This window comes from Diceros bicornis, chromosome 14 (genome assembly GCF_020826845.1).
Source record: "Diceros bicornis minor isolate mBicDic1 chromosome 14, mDicBic1.mat.cur, whole genome shotgun sequence".
In the NCBI taxonomy this organism is placed as follows: domain Eukaryota; kingdom Metazoa; phylum Chordata; class Mammalia; order Perissodactyla; family Rhinocerotidae; genus Diceros; species Diceros bicornis.
In genome coordinates, this window is record NC_080753.1 from 10,402,908 (window position 1) to 10,430,874 (window position 27,967).

A 27,967-nucleotide genomic window follows, 5' to 3' on the forward strand; every position below is an offset into this window, starting at 1 on the left:
CTGAGGCTTAAATCCTGAAGTGACTGAAATTACACTGATAGCTCAAAGGGACTTTTAAAAACTAGGACACTCTAACTGTAGTTCACTGTGAATGGACAAGGTTAAGCTTTTTTTTTTTTCTTATCAAGCAGGGATGGAGAATTGAAAGCCAGATGAGATCTGTTATAGAAAATACAATTACATTTTTATATGATTTGTAATGTATATATTCAAACTCACTCCTTATTTTATAAACATAAAAATATATGTATCAGTGTGTACATTTCATTATTATATTTATGTGTATATGTGAAATATATAATATACATAATGGTAATGAAAATTATTATCATATGTAGGCAAGTAACTAAAGTATTCACATTAAATATATAAACTCTAAAGAAAAAAATGATGGATTTGATTAAATAGAAATGAAGGATTTTTTAAAAAAAAACTGAAGAATGCCTATTGAGATCATAGTTCTATGGAGAGTAATTGGGAAGAAATTAGAATGAATGGTCTAGTTCTTGCCATTTTTAACAAGTTCTACAAGAAATAAATGAAATCAAGCAAAAGCTAATCCATTTGTAAGCATCAATGGAAGACATAAAGTTAACAGACAAATACCAGATTGGGAGAAGATATTTGCAAAATCTAAAACCACAAGACTAATTTCTAAAATAGATAAGGTATTTGTGCAAATCAATAAGAATAGAATAGAAAACCCCCCAGAATAGACTAAGACACCCAACAGAAAAGATAAGAACCCAATAGAAAAATGGACAGTGCAGTGACTGCTGGCTATCTGCAGGTATTTGTTCTCCCATTCTTCTGCAGCAATAGATTTTTAGCTGGGCAGGTAGCTGTCAGCTAAAGATTACATTTCCCAGACTCCCTTGCAGCTCAGTGTGGCTATGTGACTAAGTTTCTGCCAATAAAATATGAGTACAAGCCATGTGTACCACTACTGGATCATGATCTTAAAAGGAATGAGCATGCCTTCTCCTGCCCGTATTCTTCTTTTTCTGTTGGCAGAGAAGAAGGCCCGATGGGGGGAGCTGGATTAGTCACCTTAGACCCAGAGATAGAGGCTGTATGTTGAGGAAGGTAGATCAACAAGATAAGAGAGATCCTCAACTTTGACGGGCTGCCATTGCAACCCTGGACTGCTCTTGCTATTATGTGAAAGGGAAATAAACTTCCATCTTATCTAATCCACTGTTATACTGGGTCTTAGTTACAGCTTTTGCAACATACATGATAACTAATGCAGATTTTGGCACCCAGAAGCAGGATCTCCCAAACTTGACATTTGTTTGAGTTACTTAGAGGACAGGTTGTGGGCAGAAAGACCACAGGTACGACATGCTGGAAAGCCACTGACTGACTCCTGTTAGCTCTTGGTGACACATTTGGTAAAACTGTCAGATGGAAGGCAGACCATGTGCTTACTGAGCCTGGAAAAAGAAAGAATGTTGGTGTGTATCAGCAACTGCTTGTCGGTGCTAGCCAGTTTGCAGAGATGGGAGGTTTTCTCTTTCCATCTGCATTTAGAATGCAGCCTGCAATCTAAGTTGACTGAGAGTCCAGCAATGTTAAATCTTCAAGGTTTGAAAAAGCCAATTATGTACTTCTACATCTAAATAGCAGGAGGTAAGACTGTGACCTCAAGGCTTTCTCAAGAGCTTCTCTTTAAGTGTTCTCTGCTGGATGTTGAGATGGGTCCCAGTAGTAAGCGTCAGATTCAGTGTGTTGCCTTCAAGCTTTTTGTTTCATACGGCCACTAAGTAACTGCCATAAGTTGGAGAGAAAAGAGGCTGAGCACAGATGCCACAATAAAAGAGAAGTTGTCAGGCTTCTTTATGACCAAATAAGATCGCTGGCTGTAGTTACTTGCAATGGAACCAAAGAGAAATAAACAATTTGGAAAGCTATTACGTTTTTGAGGAAAACAAATTGCTAAAGAAATCAATACTGGCCTGCAAGAGCACGTGACTATTTTACCCCTCTAGGAATCACTGGGCCCCCCAAACCTGCACCAGCAAATTGAAGCAAGATATCATTTTCTCCCATCAATTGCTGAAAATATGAAATACGGATATAAATGCTAAGCATTGGTAGGGAAGTACAAATATAGGAACCATTCCTGCACTGCTGCTGGGCAGGTAGACTGATGTGGACATTCTGGAAAGCAATCTTATAGTATTTAGTCAAATGAACTAGAAATAAACATATAACTTATAAGCCATAAATTACCCTCCTATGTGTTTATTCCAGGGAAATTCTCACACTGTGTCTTAAAAGGACATGCATGAGAATATTTATTTTGTCATGATTTGTAGTAGCAAGATGCTGGTGTTCATCACTGGAGGAGAGGATAATAAAATATGGTGCTATGCAGTAGTTAGACACAATGGATCAGATGTATAATAGCAATATAGATAGATGTCAAAACAGTGCTGACAGAAAAATCAGAAACAGATTGAGGTGTATATTATGATACCAACATACTACTAAATGATGTCTCCATAAAGTTGTACAGTGCAGTGTGATCTGTAAAAAGAAGAAGATTGGGGGCCGGCCGGTGGTGCAAGCTGTTAAGCGTGTGTGCTCCGCTGTGGCGGCCCGGGGTTCGCCGGTTCGGATCCTGGGCGCACACCGACGCACCACTTGTCAAGCCATGCTGTGGCGGCATCCCATATAAAGTGGAGGAAGATGGGCACGGATGTTAGCCCAGGGCCAGTCTTCCTCAGCAAAAAAGAGGAGGATTGGCAGATAGCACAGGGCTGGTCCTCTTCACACACACACAAAAAAAAAAAAAAAAAAAGAAGAAGAAGAGGATTGGAAACAAGCCATATCTATCATAGGAGACTGGTTAAATAAAGAACAGTATATACACACAGTGGAATAATATGGAGCTGCAAAAGAGAAAATTCTCTATATACTAGTGGAAAGATCTTCAAAATACATCAAGAAAAAAGCAAAATACAAAGGAACATATCTGAAAAGTTACTTTTTGTCAAAAGAGGGGATAAGAATATCTACATTCATATTTGCTTTATTTTAACAAAGAAGCACTGGCAGGATAAATAAGAAAGCAATAAATATGGTGACCTGTAGTAGGTGGGTGGGAGGTGGGAACAGGGTGGATGCAAGACAGGGATGAGAAGGAGACTTTTCACTGTTTACCTTATAAAATATATATATCTATAGTAGACTTGATTTTTTTTATTACTCAAGAAAGCCTCATTTTTAAATTTACCTTTCTGATTCAGTGCTTGTGCCTTCAACACTTTCACAACGATATTCTGCTCCTCAATAAGCAAAGCACACTTGATCCTGTCACAGACACGTTTAGCACCCATGGAACCACCGTGGGCACTGCTGATGTGTTTTTTTTGTTTTAGACAACCTCATAAGAACTTTAGGTCTCACAGCACGAATTCCTTAAAGTCGGCCTGGGCACACTCCACATGCAGATTTTGGTGCTTTCCCAACTTTCTTGGTATAATGGTATAAAATAATTCTATTACCAGGGGTTCAGAATAGCCTATTTTGTTAGAAGCCGTATTGTAGGCTAGCCTGTGACAATATGCCAAATCCTGGACCATTCTGAATACCTCTAGACACTGTCCCCAGAAGATTAAAAAATATTTTAAACCATGAGAATGCATAGTATGTATTTAAAAAATTAACTAAGAAGACATGCCCATAAAACACTACATATATTACAAAGACACACAAATAAAAAGATACAGAATAAACACATTGATAGGTTGTCCAAAGTGCAGGAGGAGAATGGGAGTGGGGAATTCAGATCAAAAAGGAATAAATGAATAAATAAAAATAGGAGAGAGGCCCTGACCAAACCAGTGATGAAGATAGCCCACAAACTGGAGTCAAAAAAGAAAAGCAAAAGAAAATCTTAAAGAAGAGGTATTCCAATGTCTCCAGTGCTTGTTGAGAGGAAAAAATATTTTATGACAGTTTGCTGGTCTTTAATTTCCCAGACTATCAAGGAAAGTTTGAACAATGGCATAATTGGCCATACTTAAATAGAAGCAGGTGAAATGTCTTTTGAGTATGTTTCTAACTCAACTTGTTCAACATTAAAAAGAGAATATGAAATTTTATTCTCTCAGTTGAATAAAGAATTAAAGGGAAAAGTAAATTAATAGAAGAAGGGAAAGCACTAATAAATTATGAAAGGAATTATGGAATTATGGTGGAGCTAGATCATAAAATTATATCAAGGTAACAGAACACCCACCTGTCCTTTATCCATGTCACTATTTGCATTCTCTGAGTCCATTGTCTCCGTCCTTTTCCTCTTCCCTGTTCTGAGAGCTTGGGTATCGGTAATTTCATCTGTTTGCAAGATCTTCTGCATTTTCTCAATTAGTTACCAAAGGTTTTCTGAAATTGTAGGAGGAGGGAATGCCCATGTAGATGATGCTATTCTTGATGTAGCTCAAAAGTTAATGTTTTTCCTTATAAAACAAAAACAAAAAAAAGGGATACATAATATATTTACAACTGTATGTTTCATAAGGGCACTAGCCATTCAAGTAAACTACTTTCACTAAACCTTCCTATCATTCTTTCTGCCACTGACCAACTTAGTACACATTTTCATTTGATTCAAAAAGTCTTTCAATTTCATCATCATCACAAGGATGTCGTTTCCATGGTGTGATATGCAGTGAATTGTCACTTATAAAATCAAATAGTGTAAAATGTTTCCATCTTCACAATTTTTTTCTTGTCAATCAGTTATGAGGAGTCTAAAAAACAAAGTAGAAACATTATAAATTTATGCAAACAGTATTTTAGAGGACTGAAATTATATATCTTTAGGAAAAAGACATTAATAATGATAGATCTCATCAGGAACAAAATATTCCAAGGGAGATCAATAAGAATTGCTTAAAAGTTTGTTTTGTTTTTTCTGAAAACTCTAAAGTTTTGAGATGGAAGATTTTCCTTAGTGTAAACTTAGGAATTGTACCATAAAGAATGGGAAAAAATATCTAAAATGCAATAATACATTTCATAAAAATTTTAAGGGATAATCATTTTTCTTTTTCTTTTCTTTTTCTTTTTTTGTGAGGAAGATCAGCCCTGAGCTAACATCCAAGCCAATCCTCCTCTTTTTGCTGAGGAAGACTGGCCCTGAGCTAACATCTATTGCCAATCCTCCTCCTGTTTTTTTCCCCCTTTTCTCTCCGAAGCCCCCGTAGATAGTTGTATGTCATAGTTGCACATCCTTCTAGTTGCTATATGTGGGATGGAGCCTCAGCATGGCCAGACAAGCGGTGCGTTGGTGTGTGCCTGGGATCTGAACCCGGGCAGCCAGTAGCAGAGCATGTGCGCTTAACCGCTAAGCCACGAGGCCGGCCCCCAGGGATAATCATTTTTCAAAATCTGATAAAGCAGATGATAGTTCTTGGGTAGAATAGGGTTGAAATGATCAAATTTAACTTTTGCTATATACACATGATGCAGCTGATTTGGTCTTAGCATCTGTATTACTTGCATATATTGGTTTGCTTTCATAAAAAGATATTTAATTATATATAATAAAACTTTAACTATAGAAAGGAATGAGCTTAAAGGGACTTCAAGAAATATGTGGACTGTTGAGCAGAAGGTAACGTATGTTCCTTTGCAAATTAGACTAAGTAATTCCTTTAGAAAATATAGTTCTTTTACCTGTTTTAAGAGAAACTCATTATTCTCTACTCCAAGCATAAAATAATATTTGGGATGGTCTTGCCAATATTGCTCATGTGACTCTTCAAAAACTTACTTTAGGTTTTCAAATACATGAATAGTACTTGAGCTAACGCCTGGGACTGGTCTGCCATATCTGACTCATAAACATCAGAGATCTTATCTAGTATCAAGCTTTAGTAATAATTTCAAAGCTACAAGCAATCAAGAGGCACGGGCAGAGTAGGGAGAGGTCTAGGACATCCTGCTGGCTTTGTGGGTTCTTCCTTCTGTGGAAATTAATAAAAGAAACCTTAACTAAATTGGAATGGGGAAGGCCTGTAGGGGGAGCTCTCATGCTCTATCACAGGACGTCCATGACGCCAAACAGGAAGAGGCCGGATGTTTGCGTCTTCCACAGGGAGTAAAACTACTTTACTACTGAAGGAAGACTTCTCTCCCCAACTGGCAACAGTCCAGCCAATGAGAAGCCAACTGTTACTTTCCTGAACTGTTACTTTCCCTCAATGGACTTTCATCTAGAACAGCCCTCCTTATTTCCCCCCTTTCTCTATAAAAGCAGCTCCCCTCCTTTGTTTTCTAGATTTGCCTGTGGTTTGCTATAGCATGGACATCCCAAATTGGAAATCTTTTGGCTAGTCCCGAATAAACTCGTTTTGAGGATAAAATACCAAGCAAATTTGCTTTTTAAGTTGACACTTCTCACATCATATAGGTACTCCACAGTCTAGGATAATAGCTGAGGTCTCTAAATGAAGTTTGAGGGTCACCTCACATAGTGAGGGGTGTTTAAGTTATGACATCTCCATTTTATACCTCAGAGTTGTATAGCATGCATGACCTTCTCTAAGGAGTTATAAATCCATAGATTCTCGGTATGTGTGTCAAAAGCAATCCTAAATCAGGGATATACAATTAAGAGCACTCCACAGATTAAAAACTCCACTCCTAGCAAATATCATTAGTCTACTTACCCAGAGCAAGGTTGACAAACATTTTCTGTAAAGGGTCAGATAGTAAATATTTTAGGCTTTGTAAGCCAAGAGGCAAAATTGAGGATATTATGTAGGTACGTATAATATATATAGGTGTATAGAAATATATATATATATATATGTATATATATAGGTATATATATAGGTATATATATAGGTAGCTAGAGAGAAAATAAACTTTCACAAAATTTTTATTCATAAAATTGAAAATAGACTAATAATAATTGAGTACAATTTTTTGTAAGACAAGTCTACTAACGAGAATGGAATTGAAAGCAAAATAACATCTTGTTTAATTGGGGTTCAAAAGTGTTCCCTACATCAAAATCAATTGCAAATGCTCATTGTTAATGCTAACCTGCAATGAGATTTTACATATTTCATCTTTGAAAATGTTTCATACTGAGATACTGTCATTTACTGATATTAATCCATGACCTTATAATTTTATTAATTGAGATAATCACATAACATAAAAATTACCATTTTAACCATTTTAAGTGCATGTTCAGTGGTTTTTTAGTATATTCACAATATCGTACAACCATCGCCAAAAGAGTCCACACCTCCCAATGTGAGCTTATAATTTTTTTTAATTTTATTTATTCATTTATTTTTTCCCCCAAAGCCCCAGTAGATAGTTGTATGTCATAGTTGCACATCCTTCTAGTTGCTGTATGTGGGATGCGGCCTCAGCATGGCCAGAGAAGCGGTGCGTCGGTGCGCGCCCGGGATCCGAACCTGGGCCGCCAGCAGCGGAGCGCGTGCACGTAACCACTAAGCCGCGGGGCCGGCCCTGAGCTTATAATTTTAATTGAGCATATTCATCTCTTAGTAGACTTTTATAGAATTCTGTTAAATTCTTTTGATATCCCCTTTTAGTGTGCTATTACATTGCAGATTAATTACTTCCAATTAAAAGTTAGGTGGAAGCTCTTCACCTGCACAGTTAAATGTATTTTGAAATATAGAAATTTCCTTTGCATTTGCATTGAAGTCTGAAAGAAAGTGCTGGAACTGTAATTTGAACTTGAACAATATATCCAGTGCAAATCTGAGTAGGGATGAACATCTCATTTCTTGTTTTAACTTTTGACAGCAGGGGAAGTGTATAAAGCAGGTTGATATTACTTATGAGCCACACATTAGTTATTATTGAAATGACTTTACCTCAGTGAAAGTTTTGCATGTAAGTACTTGTTTGGTCTTATAATTTTTTCTCATAATTTGTTAATGAAGTCACTAAGAAACATCAAGTCTGCAGCAAAAGCCAATTTTCACAGCCATTCACTGTTCCATAAGAGCAGTTGAGGGCAGTTCTCATTCATAAAAATTACAGTCTTGGCTCCAAGCTCAAACATTTGCAGTGAAACTTCACCACTGCTGAATTATCAAAAATGCTGTACAGCAGGGCAAGTTAGAATATTCAAATTCTATTTCTGAAAATATTCCTGGAACTGATGGTGGTCAAGTCCACAAGAATGAAGTTCACCATTGACTCTACTGGTTCAATAATACATGATATATTCAGAAATTGCCAAGGTGATCTTAAAATTTATAAGGAAATGCCAGAGATTCAGAATGGCCAAAACAATCTTGAAAAAGAAACTTGGAAAACTCACCCTTCCCAATTTCAAACCTTACTACAAAGCTACAGTAATCAAGACAGTGTGGTAGTGGCATAAAGATAGACATATAAATCATTGGAATAGAATTGAGATAAATAATAAACCTTTATATCTATGGTCAATTGATTTTTGACAAGGATGACAATTAAATGAGGAAAGAAAGGTCTTCACAGATGGTGCTGGAACAACTGAATAGTCATATGCAAAAGAATGAATCCTACTTCACACTCTACACACAAATTAACTCAAAATTTACATTTAGACCATAGATCTAAATGTAAGAACTAAAACTATAAACTCTTAGAAGAAAACATACAAGTAAATTTTGTGACTTTTGGTTAGGCAATGATTTTAAAGATATGACAACAAAAACATTATTTTCACAAATGATACTATCAAGAAAGTAAAAAGACAACGCACATACTGGAAGAAAATATTTGAAAATAGATCTCATAAGGGACTTGTATACAGGATATATAAAGAACACTTACAACACAATAATAAAAAGACAATCCAATCTTTTAAATGGGCAAAGGATTTAAACAAAAAAGATATACTCCAGAGAAGACATACAAATAGCCAACAAGCACATGAAAAGATGCTCAACATCATTATTCACTACAGAAGTGTACATAAAAACTATGATGAGATGCCACTTCATATCCACTAAGATGGCTATAATAAAAAAAGACAGAAAATAACAAGTGTTGGTAAAGATGTGGGGAATTTGGAACGCTTACACATTGCTGGTGGGATTGTAAAATGGTGCAGGCATTTTGGAAAACAGTCTGGCAGTTCCTCAAAAAGTTAAACATTGAGTCACCATATGACACATTCCACTCCTAAGTATCTACCCAAGAGAAATGAAAACATACATCCATACAAAAACTTGTACACAAATGTTCATAGCAGTATTATTCATAATAGCTAAAAAGTGGAAAAACCCAAATGTCTATCCATTCATGAATAGATAAATAAACTGTAGTATATGCCTACAGTGAAATACTATTCAGCAATGAGAAGAAATGAAGTTCTGATACATGCTACAGCATGAATGAGCCTTGAAATGTTACGCTAAGCAGAAGACATTAGTCACAGAAGACCATACATTGTGTGATTCCATTTATACGAAATGTCAAGAATAGTCAAATTTATAGAGACACAAAACAGATTAGTGGTTTCTTAGGGATGAGAGGTTGTTTGGGTGTGGGGGGGAGGAATGACTGCTAATGGGTATAGGGTTTCTTTTAGAGGGGAAACAAATGTTTTTTAAAAATTGGATTGTGGTGATGGTTACACAACCCTGTGAATATACAAAAAAACATTGAATTGTATACTTCAAATGGGTGAATTGCATGGTATATGAATAATATTTCAATAAACTATTTAAAAATATATATAATAGGTTCAAATATTTTCTGCAAAGTATCTACTGATGAATAGTAAAATGAATAACTGTAGGCTTTAAACACCTTATATTTTCACAAGTTCTGTAAATTTGTCCAACAGCATTTTTGGCTCCACACGCATTTTACCACCATCAGTTGTAACACATCTTAGTAGATTCCACCTCAGGTTGTACTGAATTACTGTTTTCTCAACTTTGAAGATATTCTCTCACCTACTTGTTTCACAAAGACTATTTATAGAGGTTAATTCATCTAAAGGTTGACCTATAGAGGTAACCTATAGAGGTTAATTCACTCTAAACTCAGCAATTACTCCCCAAATAAACAAGAGCTCAGCAGTATCAGTAACATCTGTTGACTCACCAAGAGCCAAGAAAAACTCAGTCATTTGCCTTGTTTTTTAATTGATTATTATGTTGCTCCCAATATCCTCAATTCTTTGAGCAACTGTTTTAGCTGAAAGGCTAATAGTCTTAAGTAAGTTAATTTTTTTCCTGGGCACATGTCTTGAGCTACTGCAACCAAGCAGGATTTAATTAACTCACTATCGGTAAATGGCTTTCCTTGCTTGGCTAACAAATGAACCACTCAGAAACTTATGTTGGTTGCAGACTTGTTTTCATTTTTTATTTTTGTGGAGAAATTCTGCTGTGATGAGGTATTTCATTTTAAATTTTCTAATTTTTCTGACTGTTGCTGTCCTGTGAGTTGCAAATATCGTGATGAGTGCTTGGTTTGGTGATGTTGACCTGTATCGTGTTCTTTTAGCACAGCTAGAGTGTCACTGTATAATAAACACAATGCTTTGCCACCTAATTTGATAACAAAATAATCCACGCTCCACTCTGCTTTAAAAGCTCTAAGTCCAGTTTTCTCTTGTTTTGACGTGATTGCCATGTAATAAAAAAATAAAATACAATGCCATGGTATGACAATAGGCATGACACTAAAACACTGTCAAGTTTTTATAGCTGCATCCCTGTAATTTGTGCTGCACTGAGAAGCAGTGCAAAGTGATGAGACTGCCCCAGAGGGTCTCTGTCCCAACTGCTCCACTCTGCATGAAAGCAGCCACAGGCAATATGGAAACACAGAAGTGTGGATGTGTTCCAATAAAACTTTATTTATGGACACTGAAACTTGAATTTTACATAATTTTCACATATCATGATATGTTATTCTGATATTGATTTTTTTCAACTACTGAAAACTGTAAAAAATATTCTTAGCTTACAGGCTGTACAAAAACAGTTGGCAGGCAGATGAGCAGTAATTTGCTGAACCCTTACCGAAGGACTCAGTTATCATATTTAAAAGGAGTTTAAACTGTATCATCTGCTTTCTTTTCTTTCGTCTTCCTTTCTTTTCCTAGAGAGCAGGCCAGCTGCTTTAACTTTCTCCCCAGGGCCTTACTTCACTGCACATTGTTACTAATAAATTGAGAACACTACTTGAGAGACACAATATATAGCCTGTAAGATCCTACAGCAAATTGTTATTATTTGATAATACTGAATTTTGCCAGATTTAATGGATAGGAACCTGTTAAGTATGATTTGGTGATGGTGACATATGCCAGAGTCCTGGTTCACAGGGGTTGCTGGTAACCCTGGGGTTGGGGAGGGGGAATGCGGAGGTATTGTTTAATGGGTGTAGAGTTTTAGTTTTGCAAGACGAAAAGAGTTCTGGAGATGGATGGCGGTGATGGCTGCACCACACTGTGAGTGTACTTTATGTCCTTGAACTGTACACTTAAAAATGGTTAAATGGTAAATTTTATGAGATGTGTTTTTACCACAATAAAAAAAATGGGAAAAAAATTAGTTTATGAAAAGATAGTTTTTGTAACACCCCAAACTGTACTAAAAATTTCTCCTGCAGATATGATTTGGTTGAAGAGCAAATCCTCAAACACACAATTTAATCAAGATCAACTAGAATGGACATATCAGACCTCTTTTAGAATGACTACTTTTCAGTGGATTCCAGTCCATTATACTAACATCCACAGACACGTGATTCAATGTATATGTTACTACCTGTCAATTAGCAAATTCAGAAGGGATATTAGGAATATAGCTATATATTAAACACTACTCGTTCCTGATAGTAAAAAATTCACCATGTAGTTATCTGCCCTCTTTATATTTTGCCAACAGAAAGCATTTCATTAATTCCCCAGATAGTTGTAGGGGGCGAGACTGAACATAACCACAGCCATGAGAATACCCAAGACATGTGGGTGGATGAATAATATAAGCCAATGGCTTTCAATCTTTTTATTGACTGCAGCTCACAGGTAAATATATGTTTATGTTTTGATCCACAAAACACACAGACAAAAAACTAAAACAAAATTTCACGAAATACTCACCCTTACTACATATGACACACTCTCTCAGTTTCTATTCTATCTCCTGTATTTTATTTCATTTTTAAAAGTGCTGGTCACAGCACATTAAACTGATTTCATAACTCACTAATAGGTTATAATTCATAGTTTGAAAAACAATGTTCTAAACAACATGCAAATTATTAAAAATAGTATCTAAGAAATAAAACATAGAGAAAGGGTAACTAATGAAAGCAAATGAAGTTGCTAAAAATATAAATTCTTAATGCATTTAGGTTTACTTTAGTAAATCAATGATACAATTAATGCAGGAATTCAAAAATGAAAAAGCCACCTCTGAAAGTCTAAGAAACAAAAGCCACCAAACTTAAGGAAACCAAATGAATGTCAAAATATAATTCAGCTGTCTCAGCTGCCTTTGGATTTAAATTTAAGTTCTCTATTATGAATCAAATAAAAATTGTGAAAGGCAAGTACAGCAGCACAATAAAAATTAAGTCCCCTTTCACAATTTTTAAAAGTTTGTGATTGTTTTCTATACATATCAGTTTTGTAATGTATAGTAATAAAACATTCCTTGCAGTACTCGGGTCAGAATATGAACTGAAGACTTCCCTTTAAATGGGTTCTAAAGTGCCAGGAAAATAGTGCCAATGTAATTCTAAATATTCAGTGGCTGTTTTAATGTTCTCTGTGAAATGGACTACTAGTTTCAGCCTATTTCTAGCAAGGTGGGACGGGGGGAGGGAGATGTCCATATTATTTTTTAAAAATTATGTATATACTAGAGGAAGAGAAATCAAGATCAGAACGGCTCTAATGATTGGGTGCCTTCTCCTGCAGTACCCACAGCACTCTGCTGAGCAAAGCAAGCTCTTGGATGGCTTTCTCATCAAAGTGTTCCTGACTCTGGGATAGAAATTACTAGGTTTTACCAATGTCCATCAGGGAGCATTTCAACTCACTCTTTTTACTCCCTCCATTTCCAAATGACATCAAACACATTTTCAATTTCCAAGTTGTTCCACTAATATCTCAATTAAAAAGACCACCAATATACTTTAGGATGGCTCAACAATGCTGCCAAACTGTGATCGAATTATAGTCATGTGAACATAATGTTTCTGTCAACGATGGACCACATATATGATGGTGGTCCCATAAGATTAGTACCATATAACCTAGGTGTGTGGTAGGCTATACCATCTAGGTTTGTGTAACTTCTGTAGAGGAGGAAGAAATTTTTCTCTACCTTTCTAGGTTCTTCTAGCTGGTCTAAGAATTAAATTGACATGAGACAGACCAATAGGAGAAAAACAAAAATTTAATAACACGTATACATGGGAGAAACCCAGGAAAACCAAGTAACTCACCAAAATGGCCACAGCCCTCACCTTAAATATCATCCTTAGATAAAGACAAAGAAGATGTTGGGGCTGGGGAGAGTCAGGGACTTCAAAGGGAAGGAAGGCAATTCACAGGTAGAGGAAAAGGAATAAACATTTGGAAAACAGTGTTTGGTCACAAAGAAACAGAAGCACACAGAGGGGAGCCCACCAAACAGGCTTTTCTAGGTCCCTCCCTGTCTACCACCTAGTTTGTGTGATGCTAAGATGACAGCTCGCCTCCTGAGACAAGTTTTTTACCTGAACTCTTTTAGGCAGTTAAGGGGGAGGTAATAAGGAAAAGTTTCTGAGTCTTTTGTTTCTTAAAAATAATCAGCCTAAAATAATCCTCATGTTAAAGAGACACATTTTGGGGGGGCAGATTTTGTTCCCCTTCAGAACGCTCTGTGATGTTTTCACAATGATAAACTGCCTAACGACACGGCTCTCTGATGTATCCCCGTCGTTTGTGCCTGTACTTAGACTGGTTTGGAGACTACGCATGAGTCTAAGAAATGTTAAGTATGTCTGAGAGACTACAGACCTGAATCATTTTCAACTTTCCATGATGGGAAAGGAAAGAAAAACATTCCTATCTGGCTGGAGTTTGCGGATGTAATTTTGCTGGAGCTAATTTAGCTAACAAGCAGTGATATTATGCATTGTCATGTATGTAACCTGTATCTAGGAAAGGACATCATTTAGCTCCATATACCTATGTGACCTCCTCAGATCTTTCCAATCTTGTCTCCTTCACTTAATAAGGATAAAAATATAGCTAGCCTTTATTAAGTGCTTACTATATATAAGGTACAGTTCTGAGACTGTAACCTGTACTAACTCATTTAATTATCACAGTCGCTCTCTGGGGTAGGTACAGTTATTATTCATACTTTACAAATGAGGGATCTGGGGTCCCCAGTGGACCCTGGCAACCACTCCCAGTTGCTAACCCATAGGCAGGCTACAGAAGGACTCTGGAGTCAGAGCTTAGAAACTAACCATCAAGTCAGCTTTGCAACAGACTCTGTCAATTCCAGTAACTAAGTTTTTGCTTTCTTTGCTTGACTAAGTCCCTTACAGGGCTCTCCTTGCCTAAGTTTCTGCCTGTAGTCTCTTCCCCCAGAGCCTGAAGTCTTGAACTGCTCACCAAGTTCTTCTTAGGACTGCAGTCCTGTTCATACATGAGTGCGGGAGATCCTCTCTTTGCTCCTCCAGACCCCTTCTCCAGTCATCTCTGTTCTGCTCCCTAAGCCTGGAGGTTGACCTGATTGGGCTCCCTTGCCCTGTTTCCAGCTGGGTTCAGCCAAGGGGGTGTCCGGGCAGGAGATCAGAGGGAGGGAGGACAGTGAGTTAGGAGACTTTATCCTCCTGGCTCCTTTTTCCCTCTCCCTTTGAGTCTAGAGCTGGTAACATTTTCACCATGACGCCCCCTGACACACGGCACTGTTCCTAATGGTTTCCCTCTACCTGGCTGCTATGGTCTGAATGTGTCTCCCCTCAAATCCATATGTTGAAATCCTAACCCTCAAAGGTGACAGTATCAGGTGGTGGGAACTTTGGGAACTGATTAGGTCGTGATGGGGGAGCCCTCATGAATGGGATTAGTGCTATCATCAAAGAGGCTCCAGAGAGACCCTCAGCCCCTTCCACCATGCGAGGACGCAGCGAGAAGTCAGCAGTCTGAAGCCTGAAAGAGGGCCTTTGCCAGAATCCGACCATGCTGGCACCCTGATCTGGACTTCCAGCTTCCAGAACTGTGAGAAGTAAACTTCTGTTTATAAGCTATTCAGTCTCTGGTATTTTGTTACAGTAGCTCGAACAGACTAAGACCCCAGCCACACACGTTAGCTTCATCATCTGTACCAGAATCTCTCTGTTGCTCCTGACCTGGCAAGAGAGGCAGGTGGTCAATGACCCAGCCTCTGTCTTCTCTGTAATTAGACAGTGTTCATCTTGATGTGTTCAGGGAGACTTCTATGGCAGAGAGGTAATAGCACAGAAATCAGGCCGGCAACGGTGGAAGACAACCTTCACTTGCTCCACAGTGTCACCTATCCCCATCAATTGTCTAAGAAAAGCCTGCAGCCATGAATGCAATGGCTGAAAGAGTGCACAAGAAAGTATATGCAAACTCAGAGAGACTCTGGATAGGTCTTCCTATGGTTCTAGGGCCTCTAAAATCTTTTCTAAGAAATCCCAGTTTCTGTGAGTATTTTCTCCTTGCAGACTCTTCTGTCACTACCTTTCCCGTCCCCTCCCCAACCTCCCTGATGTTTACATGCCTTTTCCCCATTTATCAGAAACACAGACGCAGAGTTAAGCCTAAGGAAGCATAAGAATCAATTAACAGTTCTATTTTAGGATAACTGTAAGTCATGTAAATCATCTTCCACTTCACATTTTTTGGATTAATGTAGAACATTCTATTCATCTTGAAAGTTGAGAGCAAGATGAGGTCATTATGCTTTTTGCTTTAAGTAGTCATATTCTAGAACATGAACACGTTTAGACCAATTTTTAAAATTCATAAAATGTAATAATTCTGATGCAAGAATCAATGCCTATGCATAAAAATCAGGAGTGATTCAACTTTCAAATATTAATCTATCTTACCACTATAACATGAAAGGACAAGTTAATTTCTCTTTGAAATATTTACCCTGTTATACCCTATATTAATGTCATATATTAATGAAATAACTGGTTAACATTTACCAATGTCTCTATTAATTTTGTACTTTTATAGTCTCAGAAATTTAGGTCTAAACATAATCAATGTGCTGAATCACATATTTACGTAATAAATCATCTTAAGTGATTTGCCCTCTAATCTACTACCAATAATTTTCTCTTCTTGCTCTAATATTCTTTCATACTACGTTGAAGCAATATTAAAATAAAAAAAAAACAATGATCAGCTACATTTCACATTTTTATCAAGTTATTTCTCTACCTCCTACATATAGGTCATTAGAAAAATATATTTATATATGAGTGACAGTACTTTTCTATCAGTAAATTCATAGAATAATAACATGCAAGGGAATGTAAGAGGCCATTTTCTCTCTGTTACCTGCGTTGCCAAGCCTGGCAGCTGTAGGGCAAGTCAGAACTGAGAAGCTAGTTAAGGGTAGAGAATGCACATACTGCTCAAAGAAAGAAGCCCAAGAAAATGGAATGGATCTATGTAATCCAGCTGAGGCCCAGGAAGTTATATAAAAGCAAGGAAGGATAGATGGGTATAGTGAGTTCAAAGTATGGAAGCCAACCTCAAGGTTCAGGAGTGTCAAAGACAGAGGAACAGGGGACTCAGCAGTGGTGGTATTTGGCGACAAGGTTGTGAGCCTGCGATTCTTGAGTAGATTCTATTTGGAGAAATTGCTCAAACAGCAGGAGGCCAACATACATCCTGTTCACAGGAAGATGGGGAGGGTAAACTTCTCCTTCCACCAAGGCATAGAAAACTTAGTGAAATATATACATATATTTTTTTTGTAGAGGCAAAGTCTTGCTATGTAGTTAGTTCGAGATAGTCTTCCAGTCTGAATCTCTTCCAAATATATTAGATGATGAACCAGGGTCACATAACTGGTTACAAACACAGGCTGTAAAACCAAACTGTCTGGATCCATAACTCTAGATCCAATACTTACCACTCATGTGACATTTCTCTGCCTCTGTTTCCCCATCTGTGAAATGGTGACAATTACAGTACCCCATTATGAGTTGATATGTTAGGTGTAGTATTTTTATTAACTGAAGAAAATAGACCCAGATCCTCCTCATACAAGCTTAGATCAAAATGGGGGGTATCAAGAAGCATAGTTAATTAACCCGGATGCCTATGATGCTATATTAGACAAACCTCTATCTTACTTAAAAATATAAAAAAAAAAATTATTAGAGCTATCCCTTTTATAAAGGACAGCCAGGCGGTCTCCAAGAGAGGCCTTTTTCCAAAGTGGGCATCTGCCTGGCCTCCCAAGCTTGTTTAGCTTCCTGGGGGTGCTGGGTTGAATATACCCAAGTGATAATGACGGGGGCATGGCAATGAAATCGTAAGAGTGGATGTATAATTTTTTTAAATAAAAGGAGTCTTGTTGGACTGAAGGATTAGAGGAGGTGATCCAAAGGAGAGGACCAGCTCTCTTGTGTGCCAGGAAACAGCCGATATAAGCTGGGGTGTCGGGCTGGCCCTCATTCACCTGGGCAGGGGTAGCCTAAGGACAGTCATAAAAGAGGAAGGATAGCTGCCCAGCAAACCCCAGCTGAGAGGAGTTCCTTTAGGGGAGGGGCTGCGGAGGGGGAGGCCGTGCAAACGTAAAGCAGGCAACAGAAATTGCATGGTTTTTGGAGTGCTGGAGAATCCTTACATCACTTGCTTGCTGTGTGATCTTGGGGGAATTCCTTAGATCTCTGCGTCCCAGGGTCCTCATCTACGAAACAGGGATAAGACTAGGACCTACCCACAGTTGCTGTGAGGATTAAATGAGCAAATGGATGTAAAGTATTTAGCAGAAGCTTGGCAGAGAGTATATACTCAACTACTAAAAACAATGAGATTGTCCACACCAAGGTAAGAGGAAGCCCAGGACATGTTGTCCCATGCCCTTTGGGAGAGGGGGAGAGGAGAATCATGATTGTACCAAGCAACTCCCAGGGTGCTGCTGGTGCCCTTTAACGCAGGCACTAAGACCTAGACTTCAACAGCTCAGCAGATGGTAGACCACCAATTAGTGTAGCAGGGGGTCTAGTCTTGCAGTCTTGCAGTGTCTTCTCAAGGTGGATTCCTGCCTCATTACAAACAGCCACAAAACGAAATTGTGCCCAGAATAGTGCATGCTAGGCCCAGAGAGGTCTGAGGGATTTAGGGCATGGTGTTGGTTCAAAGTCTGTCTCCGTGTGGAATGCACGAAGGTTGTGCCACCAGATGCCTCACAGCCCGGAGGGTCAGAATGGAACTTGGAGGACACCCCTGGAAACTGGACCTGCTCACTGGAGTGAGCAAGTCACATGATGACATAACCAGCCTCATGCTGTGACACAATGAGAGAATGATTTGATACTGAATTCAGAAAACTTGGATTTGTACAGTTCTCTGTGGATTTGTACAGTTCTGATGATTCTCTTTTTTTGGTAATAACTCCTTAAAAATCTGATGAAAACTATGGATCATGTCCCCCAAAAGAGACCCACTTTTTACTTATCATTTCAGATCCCTAGAACCTGTCTATGAATTCCAGGTTAAGAACTCCTCCAGCACAGATAGGACCAGGAAGAATAGGCTTTAGGTTTTTGATTTTCTTCTTTGAAACATAAACTCTACTATATTCTAATTTAGTGTGTTTGTTGTTGTTTCTCCGTTTGACTCCACAAAGCATTTGGGGCTACAAAAACATTTTAAGATGTAGTTTTCTTTCTGTTCCTAGATCCAAGGGATGTCATTACACTGGGATAATTTCAATAATCTCTGGAACTGTGTGTTTTTGAAACATCTTTTACTAATCATTAGTTACTCATCACAATTCTCCATCCTTCTTGGTACACTTGCTACCTCTGTTCCCTTAGCGACATTATCTTTTCAGGCTATCAGCACGCTGATGTGTCTGCATACAAATATATTAGCACAAAATATTTAATGCAAAAGTTCCCAAAGAATTATTGTAATAAATGGAGAAAATTTAGCTGTTAAATGTTGCTGTCGTTTTATGAAGGCAATCTGGAATTTAATTCATAAACATCAGTTAATTAAGATTTTACTCATCTTATAACGTATTTACTATGCAACTATAAACCTCCTACTTTATTTTTCTTTTTTCACTTAAGAATGTAGAAATGCTTGTAACTTATATAGCAACTCTTATCTTGGATCTAGAAGCAATAACTTCAGCTTTCAAACTTGCTTTGTAAATTGCCCATTCTTAGAAATGGTGGAAATATTTTACACCATCTGAATAATAATGAACAATGCTGCTCAGTGATTTATAACTCTGAGATCTTTATAATTTGATTTATGAACAGCTCTCAAATTTTCCATCGGCAGTTCATACAACTATGAGTAAATTTTCTGGCCCAATGACTCAGTATCTTGCTGCATGACTAAGCCCACACTCAGTGTGGAACCTATATAAATGAATTCTATTTGCTTGTGGATAGTAAATGATTACTTTCCAAAAACTGTCTGCAAAGCATTATACAATAAATGAATTCAATTATATTGACGTTTTTAAACTCCCAAACTCAGCAGACTTTTTAGAGAAATACGTATGTTCACAAAATAGAACATTTTTTTCCCCCACAACATTATCACAGATTCTACAACCCATAGGACAACAAATCCTAATTAGTCTCTAAAATTCTAAAATGTTAAAAGACCAATTTGGAATGGTTCCATGTGAAACATTTCCTCTTACAAGGATGCCTTTAAAGTTATCTTTAAAGTTTTTACTATGGTAAAATGAATATAAAGTCTTTCCCAGGGAATATTTGCTGAAAATATTTGATATTACTACAAATAACAATTTTTTTTCCTTCAAAAATTCAAAATTTAAAAAGACAATAGTGATCCATCTACATGATGGTTCCCCTAATTCTGGTGGCTGGAAATCGCTTCCTAGACTACATTAGATGATGTAAGTTCTTCCAGATCATGTAGCTCCTTTCCCTTCCAATACAAGAACATGCATATTGTTGACACAGGTCCTGGTCTCAGATTGTCATGAAAACCATTTGGGAATAAACAGCCCACACAGCACATTTCCTCAGATTCCTCTCATGCCATTTAATTCTGAGAGTAAAAAACTTCACCTAGGAACAAGTACCAGTCCCTAAATCAGTATAATTTATTTCTAATAATTTATTGCTAGAGCCATTTTTATCTAAACAAAAAGTTTAGGTAAAATACTTCAATGTAATATTTCAATGTAACGTCCTTGTGTGATTACCAGTTGGGTAACTTACTCACTTCCATATAGGGTTGTAATAAAAACTTATAGACAACCTGGGCTAATTTCCAAGGCATTCCTTATCTTTCCCTAAAAATCATTCTTTGAGTCTGAGCCTGAGTAGCCAAGGCTGGTGGGGAGGAGACCACGGGCAGGGAGCCATCAGGATTAGTCAGGGTCAGTTTTAACTCTGCAGAATCAAAAGCAGCCTGAGAGCAGAAAGAACCAGTCTGGAGGACTCAAGGAATGTTAAAACAAATAGCCAAACCACAAACACCCAGAAGAATGCTGTCTTCTCTCCTCTTCTACTCTTAATTTCTCTCCCACTGCTGGCTTCATCTCCCAAGTTCCCTACAAACTTGTTCAAGTACCCCATCCTGACAAAAGGACCTTTATTGGCCTTTACTTGGGCTTTAACTGCATTTCTACTCATCCCTTTTAGAGTTAAATTTCTCCGAAGACTGTAGACAAGGGCTCTCTCCTCTTCTTTACCTCCCACTCCCTCTTCGACCCATTAACGTCCCACTACAATGAATCAGTCCTCTGGAAGGTTTTCAGAGGTCTCCTAGTCACCAGTCCTCCATCCTTGTCCTCTTCAACCTCCCATTTGTGCATCTGTTCTAGCAAGCCACTCAGCTGGAACACCTCCCACTTGGCTTCCACAGTCTTGCCTTCTGCTCTCCTTCTCTAAACCACAGATGGAAGCCATCTCCAGAGTTCTGATTCCAGTTCTCTCTCTAGTTTCTCTTCTTTAGTCATTTCATCCGTTTCCATGACTTCAACTATAATTTATGTCGATGACTCCCAGTCCACCTCTGGCTCTGACCTCTCCACCCACATTCCACGAGTTTTCTGGATAATTTCACATGGATGTCTTTCTGACACCTCCACCTCAATGCGAGTAACACTCAGTTTGTCATCTTCTCCTTCAAAACTGTTCCTCTCCCCTAGCTCAAAACTTGAGTCATCTTCCATTCCTCCCTCTCCCTCAGTTGGTTGCTACACAGCTTAGGGTAGAGCTGTCTCTTCTTCCTGACATTTCAGCCTGATCCATAAATTAGGAATTTGTGTCACAACTTCCTACCTACCTCTAGGGAGGTACTGCAGAAGATGTTTCTGCCATTTCATTAAAGCCCCTTACTCACTCTTATCGTTGGGAGGTGGAACGACTTAGTGATGAGGGAAACTGGGGGGGGGGGGGGACTGCCAGCTTCTAATGGGCAGGGCTGATGTATAAAAGGTCCCTTCTCACACGCGGTCCTGCCTCTTGCTCACTCATGCTGCATGCCCTGTGGATTGGAGAGTGTCAGGCTCTTTTATCCTCTGGTCTCCAGGTAAGAAGCAGTACAAGTACGGTTCCTTCCTGACCTAGTGCTGGGAAGGCCTACGGTTCTTTATCTGTGACAGAGTGGGCACGCTGAGTCAAAGAAAAAGGAATAAGATGCCCCATTTTGGCCTTGGGTCTAAGCCATGTTCTTCAATCTGACTTTACCCTGAATACAGTTAATATTTTAATTTCCTTTGGTTCCTTGTGTGTGTTCTCAATTTGGTTAAGATTCCAAAGGGAAGAAGGGCTGCATGACGGATCTTCTAGACACCTGATACAAAACTCGCAACTATTTTTCCCAACTCATTTGTCTTCTCTTGGGTGACAGTGCTAACTCGCCATCATAAAAAGTCAAAAAATTATATATACTTCTCCATTTTGATTTTTCATTTCTTAGTATGAAAGATTTGGCCATGGGCCTTCCTCCTCCATTTCTAAACCCAAACTTTAAATTTTTTTGTGACTTTGATACAATGTCAATTATTCATTTTTAATGAAAACCTAGCAGAAAGAAAAGGTATGAATTCTACTAAATTAACTTCCAAAAAGAATTGATTGGCTGATTTAATATTTATTGAATTCCGCAATGCAGTAGGCATCATAGAAACACACAGAAAGAAGCAATTAATAACATGCCATTATTTGGAGAAGGAAATGATAAATTAGCAACAAACAAATCAGAAAATAACAATGGAACCTAAATATGAAATTCTTTCAATGATTTGTTTTGCTTATTATTAGTATCCTTGAGATAACTGATGCAAAGAACAGGCATGAATGCATCTAAAAAGAAATATCTATAATTCTACTGCATGGCAGTTAAGCATTTGCCTGCCAAGAGAGATAAACGATGTTCTTGTGTGCACTTGAAACTTATAAATGGCTGCAGCAAGACTTTGGGTGATAACAATTGTGCTAAAGTAATAGCTCAGAAAACCATAATTGCTATTTAGTTGCTTTTTGTTGTTAAAAATGCAGAGTTTGGGGCAAATTGGTTACTATGCTGTGTTTGTGGTCTTAGACATGTTTCAAGGATATTTAGGCCATTTCAGCTCCCTCATAAATTTTAGTCATTGAGAATTAGAAAGTAAAGATGATCTTCCTAAATTCTATTAGTTATTTCTCCCAACGTTTGCAAAAGGTTAATTCAGTTTTGTTGTTTTAAATTATTCCACCAGGCCACTGTGAGTTGATGCGGTAAAGAATTCTTCCTTTCCTGATGTGCCACACACTGCAGGCTGTAAGGATTCTCTTTAATAACCCCTGCACAAGCGACAGGAATACAGTCTCTCACTGCAGTGGGCTGCGATACCAGGAAACCTCTGAGCACTGTGCACAAGATGCAGTGCTACCTGTCAACCCTTAGTGCCAGGGACCTATGAAGCCTATCCTGACTTGTAGGGCAGCCTACTTGCTGACATTCAACATTCCCACTTTATAAGTGGCGTCTGCAAGCAAGGTCCCTCCATCTCCAACCCAAAACAACCGACTAAGATGCAACATGTCAACGACTTGAATGTTTCTTTTGTTTCAGGAAACAAGTTGTACAGAAGAAAACTTCATCCATTGTTTCTGAATCTGGCGTTTAAGGGGCATTAGGCAATGCCTTTCTGAGTCTCCTTTAACACTGACACACAGTAATATGTTAAAGGCCTGAAGAACATCAATGGTTAAGCTTTGATGCAGAGCTGTACAGTTGATTTTGTATAGTTAGAAAGCAACACTCATCTTGAGATCCTGCAAGCAAATAACAAAACTTAAGTATTGTCATCGATTCTCTGCTTCTCAAAATATGACAAATTACTTTATGACACAAGTGCTTCAGTTTCGTAAATACTCCAAAGTAAGAGTCCACCTTAGTAGTTATCAGAAACTCCACAAACGCAGTAATGTGTTACCTTGTCACCATAATCGCAGTTTCCTTATGCGAGTAAACAAAACAAAACAAACAAAACAGCCCCACACAGGGAAAGCCAGCATTGCCCCGGGAGCAGCCTAACGCTGTAGGGTACCGGCCGGCCGGCCAAGGCCGCAAGATGCGGCAGACTGCAGCAGGCGCGCGGCTTCCCGGCCAGGCGGCCGTGGCCGTCCGCAGAAAGGCGCACTGCAGCGCTCCCGCCATACCTTCCGCTCTGGCGTTGCACCAGCGACCACTGTAACGCCTCCCGGCCATCAACTCTACTATACTTTTTGCTGGTTATGAAGAAATGCGAGGGAGACAAGAGGGAGTGTGTGCATGCGAAGTGTGACAAAGCATTCTTTCCTCGTACTCCCTAAAAAATTTCTTCTCAAAATATTTACAAGCCAATCCCCAACTTCCTTCATCTGCCAGTTCCCTAAATCTGAACGAGTCAAGGTTTCACGGTAAACGCAGCGATACAAGAGGTCGAAAGTGCCCATGTCTCGGCTACGAATCAGCACCAAGTTTGGGGGTGGACCAGTTCACGTCTGCAGAGCCGAGCGTCCTACTGGGGAGCGCTCCCAGTTTACAGGGGCTTGGAGACGGGTGGGCCTCCCAGCCTGGAGGACCCCCATTCCCAGGGAAGGCCCTTCCCGGTGTTCACGGTTCAGCGTGCGAGGAACCCCCCCGCAAGCAATAGCTCACCCGGCTGCATCTTCCAAAGCCCCGACCTCGGGGCGGGGCGCGGGGAGGTGGGAGGTTAGGGATACACCGCCTGGAGGCTCCCGCCAGCGCCTTACGGTTTTCCCCCCGGCTCCTGGGCGCCCCCTGACGCCGGGCTGCCCCGCAATTCGGCCAAGGGAGGCTGGAAAGGTGGAAGCCCCAGATGTCGGGGCGCGGAGAGGCGCCCGGCCCGCGCACCCGCGGACGGCGCGGACGGGCGGGCGGCCCCGCGGGTGGGCGCTGGGCGCTCAGGCCCGAGCGCAGCCCGCGGCCGCCGCCGGAGCCGCCGCAGCCATGTCCGCGCGCCCGCGCCGCCGCAGCCCGGCCGTGATGTCATCCACTGAGCCCCCGCCGCGGCGCCCCATTCCCGCCCCCCGCGGCCGCCGCCGCCGCCGCAGCCCGGGCGCCGCGGCCCCGCCCCGCCCCACGTGCGCCCACTCCGGGATGCCGAGGCCGGCGGCGGCCGCGGGACGATGCGCGGGGCCCAGGTGGCCTCCGCGGCAGCGCTGCTCCACCCCGCCCGCCGCGTCCCCGGCGGGGCTGCGCCCAGGGGCTGCGCACAGACGGGGGCGGGGGCCGTGGGGAGGGAGGGGGTGGCTCCCCGCCGCCAAGTCCCTGCCTCGTCGCCGTCTGCTGAGTCATGGCCAGCGCTCCCCGCAGCCCGGATCACTCTTTTAGCGCGGCTGGCGCGGGGTGCGCAGCCATTGGGCTGGGCGCAGGGCCGCGAGCGCCGGGCATGACGCGCTGAGCCGCGCTCGCCCGTGCCCGCCGCTCCGGCGTGCGCCCCGCGCGGGTGCCTGTGCCGCCGCCCTCCGGCCCCGCCGCCGAGCCGCCCCCGCCTCGCCCGCACCATGATCGCCGCGGCGTTCCTCGTCCTGCTGAGACCCTACAGCATCCAATGTGCACTCTTCCTCTTGTTGCTTCTGCTGGGCACCATCGCCACCATCGTCTTCTTCTGCTGCTGGCACCGCAATCTCCAGAAAGGGAGGCATCCGATGAAATCGGTCTTTTCGGGTCGTTCAAGGAGCCGAGGTAAGACACGCCGCGATGGGCTTCCTCGGGCTCGGATGGAGGTTAAGCGGATTTGGAGAGTGAAGCGCGGCTCGCTCCCGTCTGCGCTGCCGCCCCTGCGCCCTCGTTGCCCGCTCCCCAAGCTGATGCGTTTGTGTATTTAACGTCCCTTGCCCTTTTTGCCCTCACCCTCTTCCTCCAGTCTCCCGGGTCGGGATGACCATGGCGATGCAGAGAGCAGGGAGGGGAGGAAGGGGTACAAATTCTTAGTGTCAGTTTCCTAAAGCCCGAAGGGTAATTGAGCAGAGTCCCGGGCTGCGGCAGCCTCCCGTCACCCCTCCATCGCTGGAGCTTAGGGGTAGGAAAGTAAGGCGTGGAGAGTTCGGGGCTCCCCAACTACGCCAGAACTTTCCCCGAAACTTCTCGCGGAGAAATCACCTAGAGACTGATGGCCTAGTAACTTCCCTGCCCTACAGGATGTCCCCACTGAATTCAAGGCGTCTGGAATGTGCCTTCCCGACCCTTGTCCCCCAGGTGAGTCACTAGTGACTCGGCAGGTGAAGAACAAGGAGTTAAATGAAGTCTCGTTTTTCTCTTTTCTCCCCAGATGCTGTTATGAGATCTCACCACGTTCGTTCTGAGGTAATTTATTTAGCGCGCACGCTCAAGGTCAGAAGTTGTTCTCTTTCCTGAGTACCAATATTAATCATAGGCGCGTTCAGGAACCAGTAGGGCATTGAATGGCGAGCATGCTGCCCCCAAGCCGAAAGTGACGTTTCTTTTTAAGCGATTCCCCAACATTAGTGCCCAGCGAACGGTTTTAGCAAATTTCTTGTATTGTGTCGCCGCTGCACTAGAAGGGGAGTGACGGCCCCTAAGAGCGCTAGAGACCTTAGGAAACTTAGTCACCGGGTGGATCTCAGTTTCGTTTACAGTCTGCAGTTTGCCGGTGGGAGCTTTCTGGGTGCTGTCAGCTGGCTGTGGTTGTTCACTTGGATATGCAACAAAGAGGAGAGCTTTTAGGAAGTCAGTGCAGAGAAATTTGATCCGTATGCATTTCATTTTAGACTTTCAAGGTTACCTTCCTATTCACTCATAAAGCTCTCCATGTTTTATTGAGGCCATCTGATGATTTTTGCAAAGTGATTGTGGTAGTGATGCGGCTTTATCTGATCATATGTGCTAGTCTCTCCTCTTAGAATTGGACCATCCCTCTGACCGGGTGACCTGGGGGCAGTGATGAGGTGGGACTGCTGTAGGTCCAGCTCCACTGAAGATAGAACAAAACACAAAACACAGCTCTCCCTTACCCAGCATTCCTTTATGAGTTTCCAGGCCGACCCCCACTTAGTTTGAGATAATTTTCCCTCTTTTTGGAGAGTTGCGTACAGCTGGGCTTGGAGGTTACTGGTACCAATGCTTGATGCGGTTTACTCATCTTAGCAAAGACTTCATAGTTAGACACCCTCCGTTTACTTGCCATTTACCTGAGAAGTTATTTCACATTTCATTTCACTGGTTAATCGGATGTTTTATTGCACCCTAGACGCTTTATTGGGCTCTGGTTGCTTGAAAGCTTTAACTGCATTATTATAACATCATTATAATGTTGCACAATGAGTAATTCTATTGCATGCACCCTGGAGGGTGAGGACTCTGTGCTCAATTTAGGATACTTAAGAGAATAAATTAACCAGTCAGATAATCAGAGGTTCCATTCCTGGGTTTGTGCTAACTGGCTGTGCGGTGCTGGGAAACTCGCCTAACTTCTCAGCACCTCAGTTTCCCTGTCTATAAGATAGGACCAATACTACCTTGCAGGGTTGTAGTGGGAGGGCGAGTTTACAAGTAATTATGTAAAAAACCCCACTTAGTTCGCAGTAGGTATTCAGTACTGGGTCGCTATCATTACATTTTGTAAAATTGAATTTAAAAATGTGTAAAAATGAAAGATCTGTTTGCCAAATTTAAAGTCTTCATTAAATTAATTAATTCAAGTGTATGGGAAACAGCATAAACTGTGTCTATTACGAAGCAACACTTTTTGAATATTTGATTAATTTAATAGAATAACTCATTTAGATGTGACAAAAAATAAATAATGGTCAGGGTGCAAACATCAAAACTTAGGATTCTCAGCAACTAGAAGGATGTGCAGCTATGACATACAACTATCTACTGGGGCTTTGGGGGAAAAATAAATAAATAAATAAATAAAATCTTTAAAAACAAAACAAAACAGGGGCCAGCCCGGTGGCGCAAGCGGTTAAGTGCGCACGTTCCGCTGCGGCGGCCCGGGGTTCGCCGGTTCGGATCCCGGGTGCGCACCGATGCACCGCTTGTTAAGCCATGGTGTGGCGGCGTCCCATATAAAGTAGAGGAAGATGGGCATGGATGTTAGCCCAGGGCCAGTCTTCCTCAGCAAAAAGAGGAGGATTGGCATTGGATGTTAGCTCAGGGCTGGTCCTCCTCACAAAAAAAAAAAAAAAAAAAAAAAAAAAAAAAAAAAAAAAAAAAAAAACAAAACAAAACAAAACAAAAAACTTAGGATTCTGATTTGAAAAAAAGAAATGACCA

The 27,967-nt window shown here is 40.7% G+C and overlaps 2 protein-coding genes across 13 annotated transcripts in view; one reads left to right on the forward strand and one right to left on the reverse strand.

Moving 5' to 3' along the window:
• BEND6 (BEN domain containing 6) overlaps positions 1-25,487 on the reverse strand; it is a 51,566-nt gene extending 26,079 nt beyond the window's left edge. For 3 of the 4 annotated variants that reach the window (XR_009221970.1, XM_058554126.1, XM_058554124.1), the window contains exons 1-2: positions 24,362-24,609; positions 4,250-4,469 (exon numbers count right to left, since the gene is read on the reverse strand). Coding sequence is in view for 3 of the 4 variants with exons in the window: in XM_058554126.1 (XP_058410109.1) it covers positions 4,250-4,369 (120 nt within the window). In the remaining variant the exon portion in view is untranslated. Of the gene's footprint in view, positions 1-4,249; positions 4,470-24,361; positions 24,610-25,229 lie in introns of those variants that run through there. The other variant, XM_058554125.1, reaches the window with a different exon arrangement.
• DST (dystonin) overlaps positions 25,039-27,967 on the forward strand; it is a 441,352-nt gene continuing 438,423 nt past the window's right edge. For 3 of the 9 annotated variants that reach the window (XM_058554104.1, XM_058554107.1, XM_058554105.1), the window contains exons 1-2: positions 25,056-25,411; positions 25,998-26,059. In XM_058554104.1, the coding sequence (XP_058410087.1) occupies positions 25,231-25,411; positions 25,998-26,059 (243 nt within the window). In that variant the 5' untranslated portion in view covers positions 25,056-25,230. Of the gene's footprint in view, positions 25,412-25,997; positions 26,060-27,967 lie in introns of all 9 variants that reach the window. The other 6 variants (XM_058554119.1, XM_058554106.1, XM_058554117.1 and 3 more) reach the window with 5 other exon arrangements.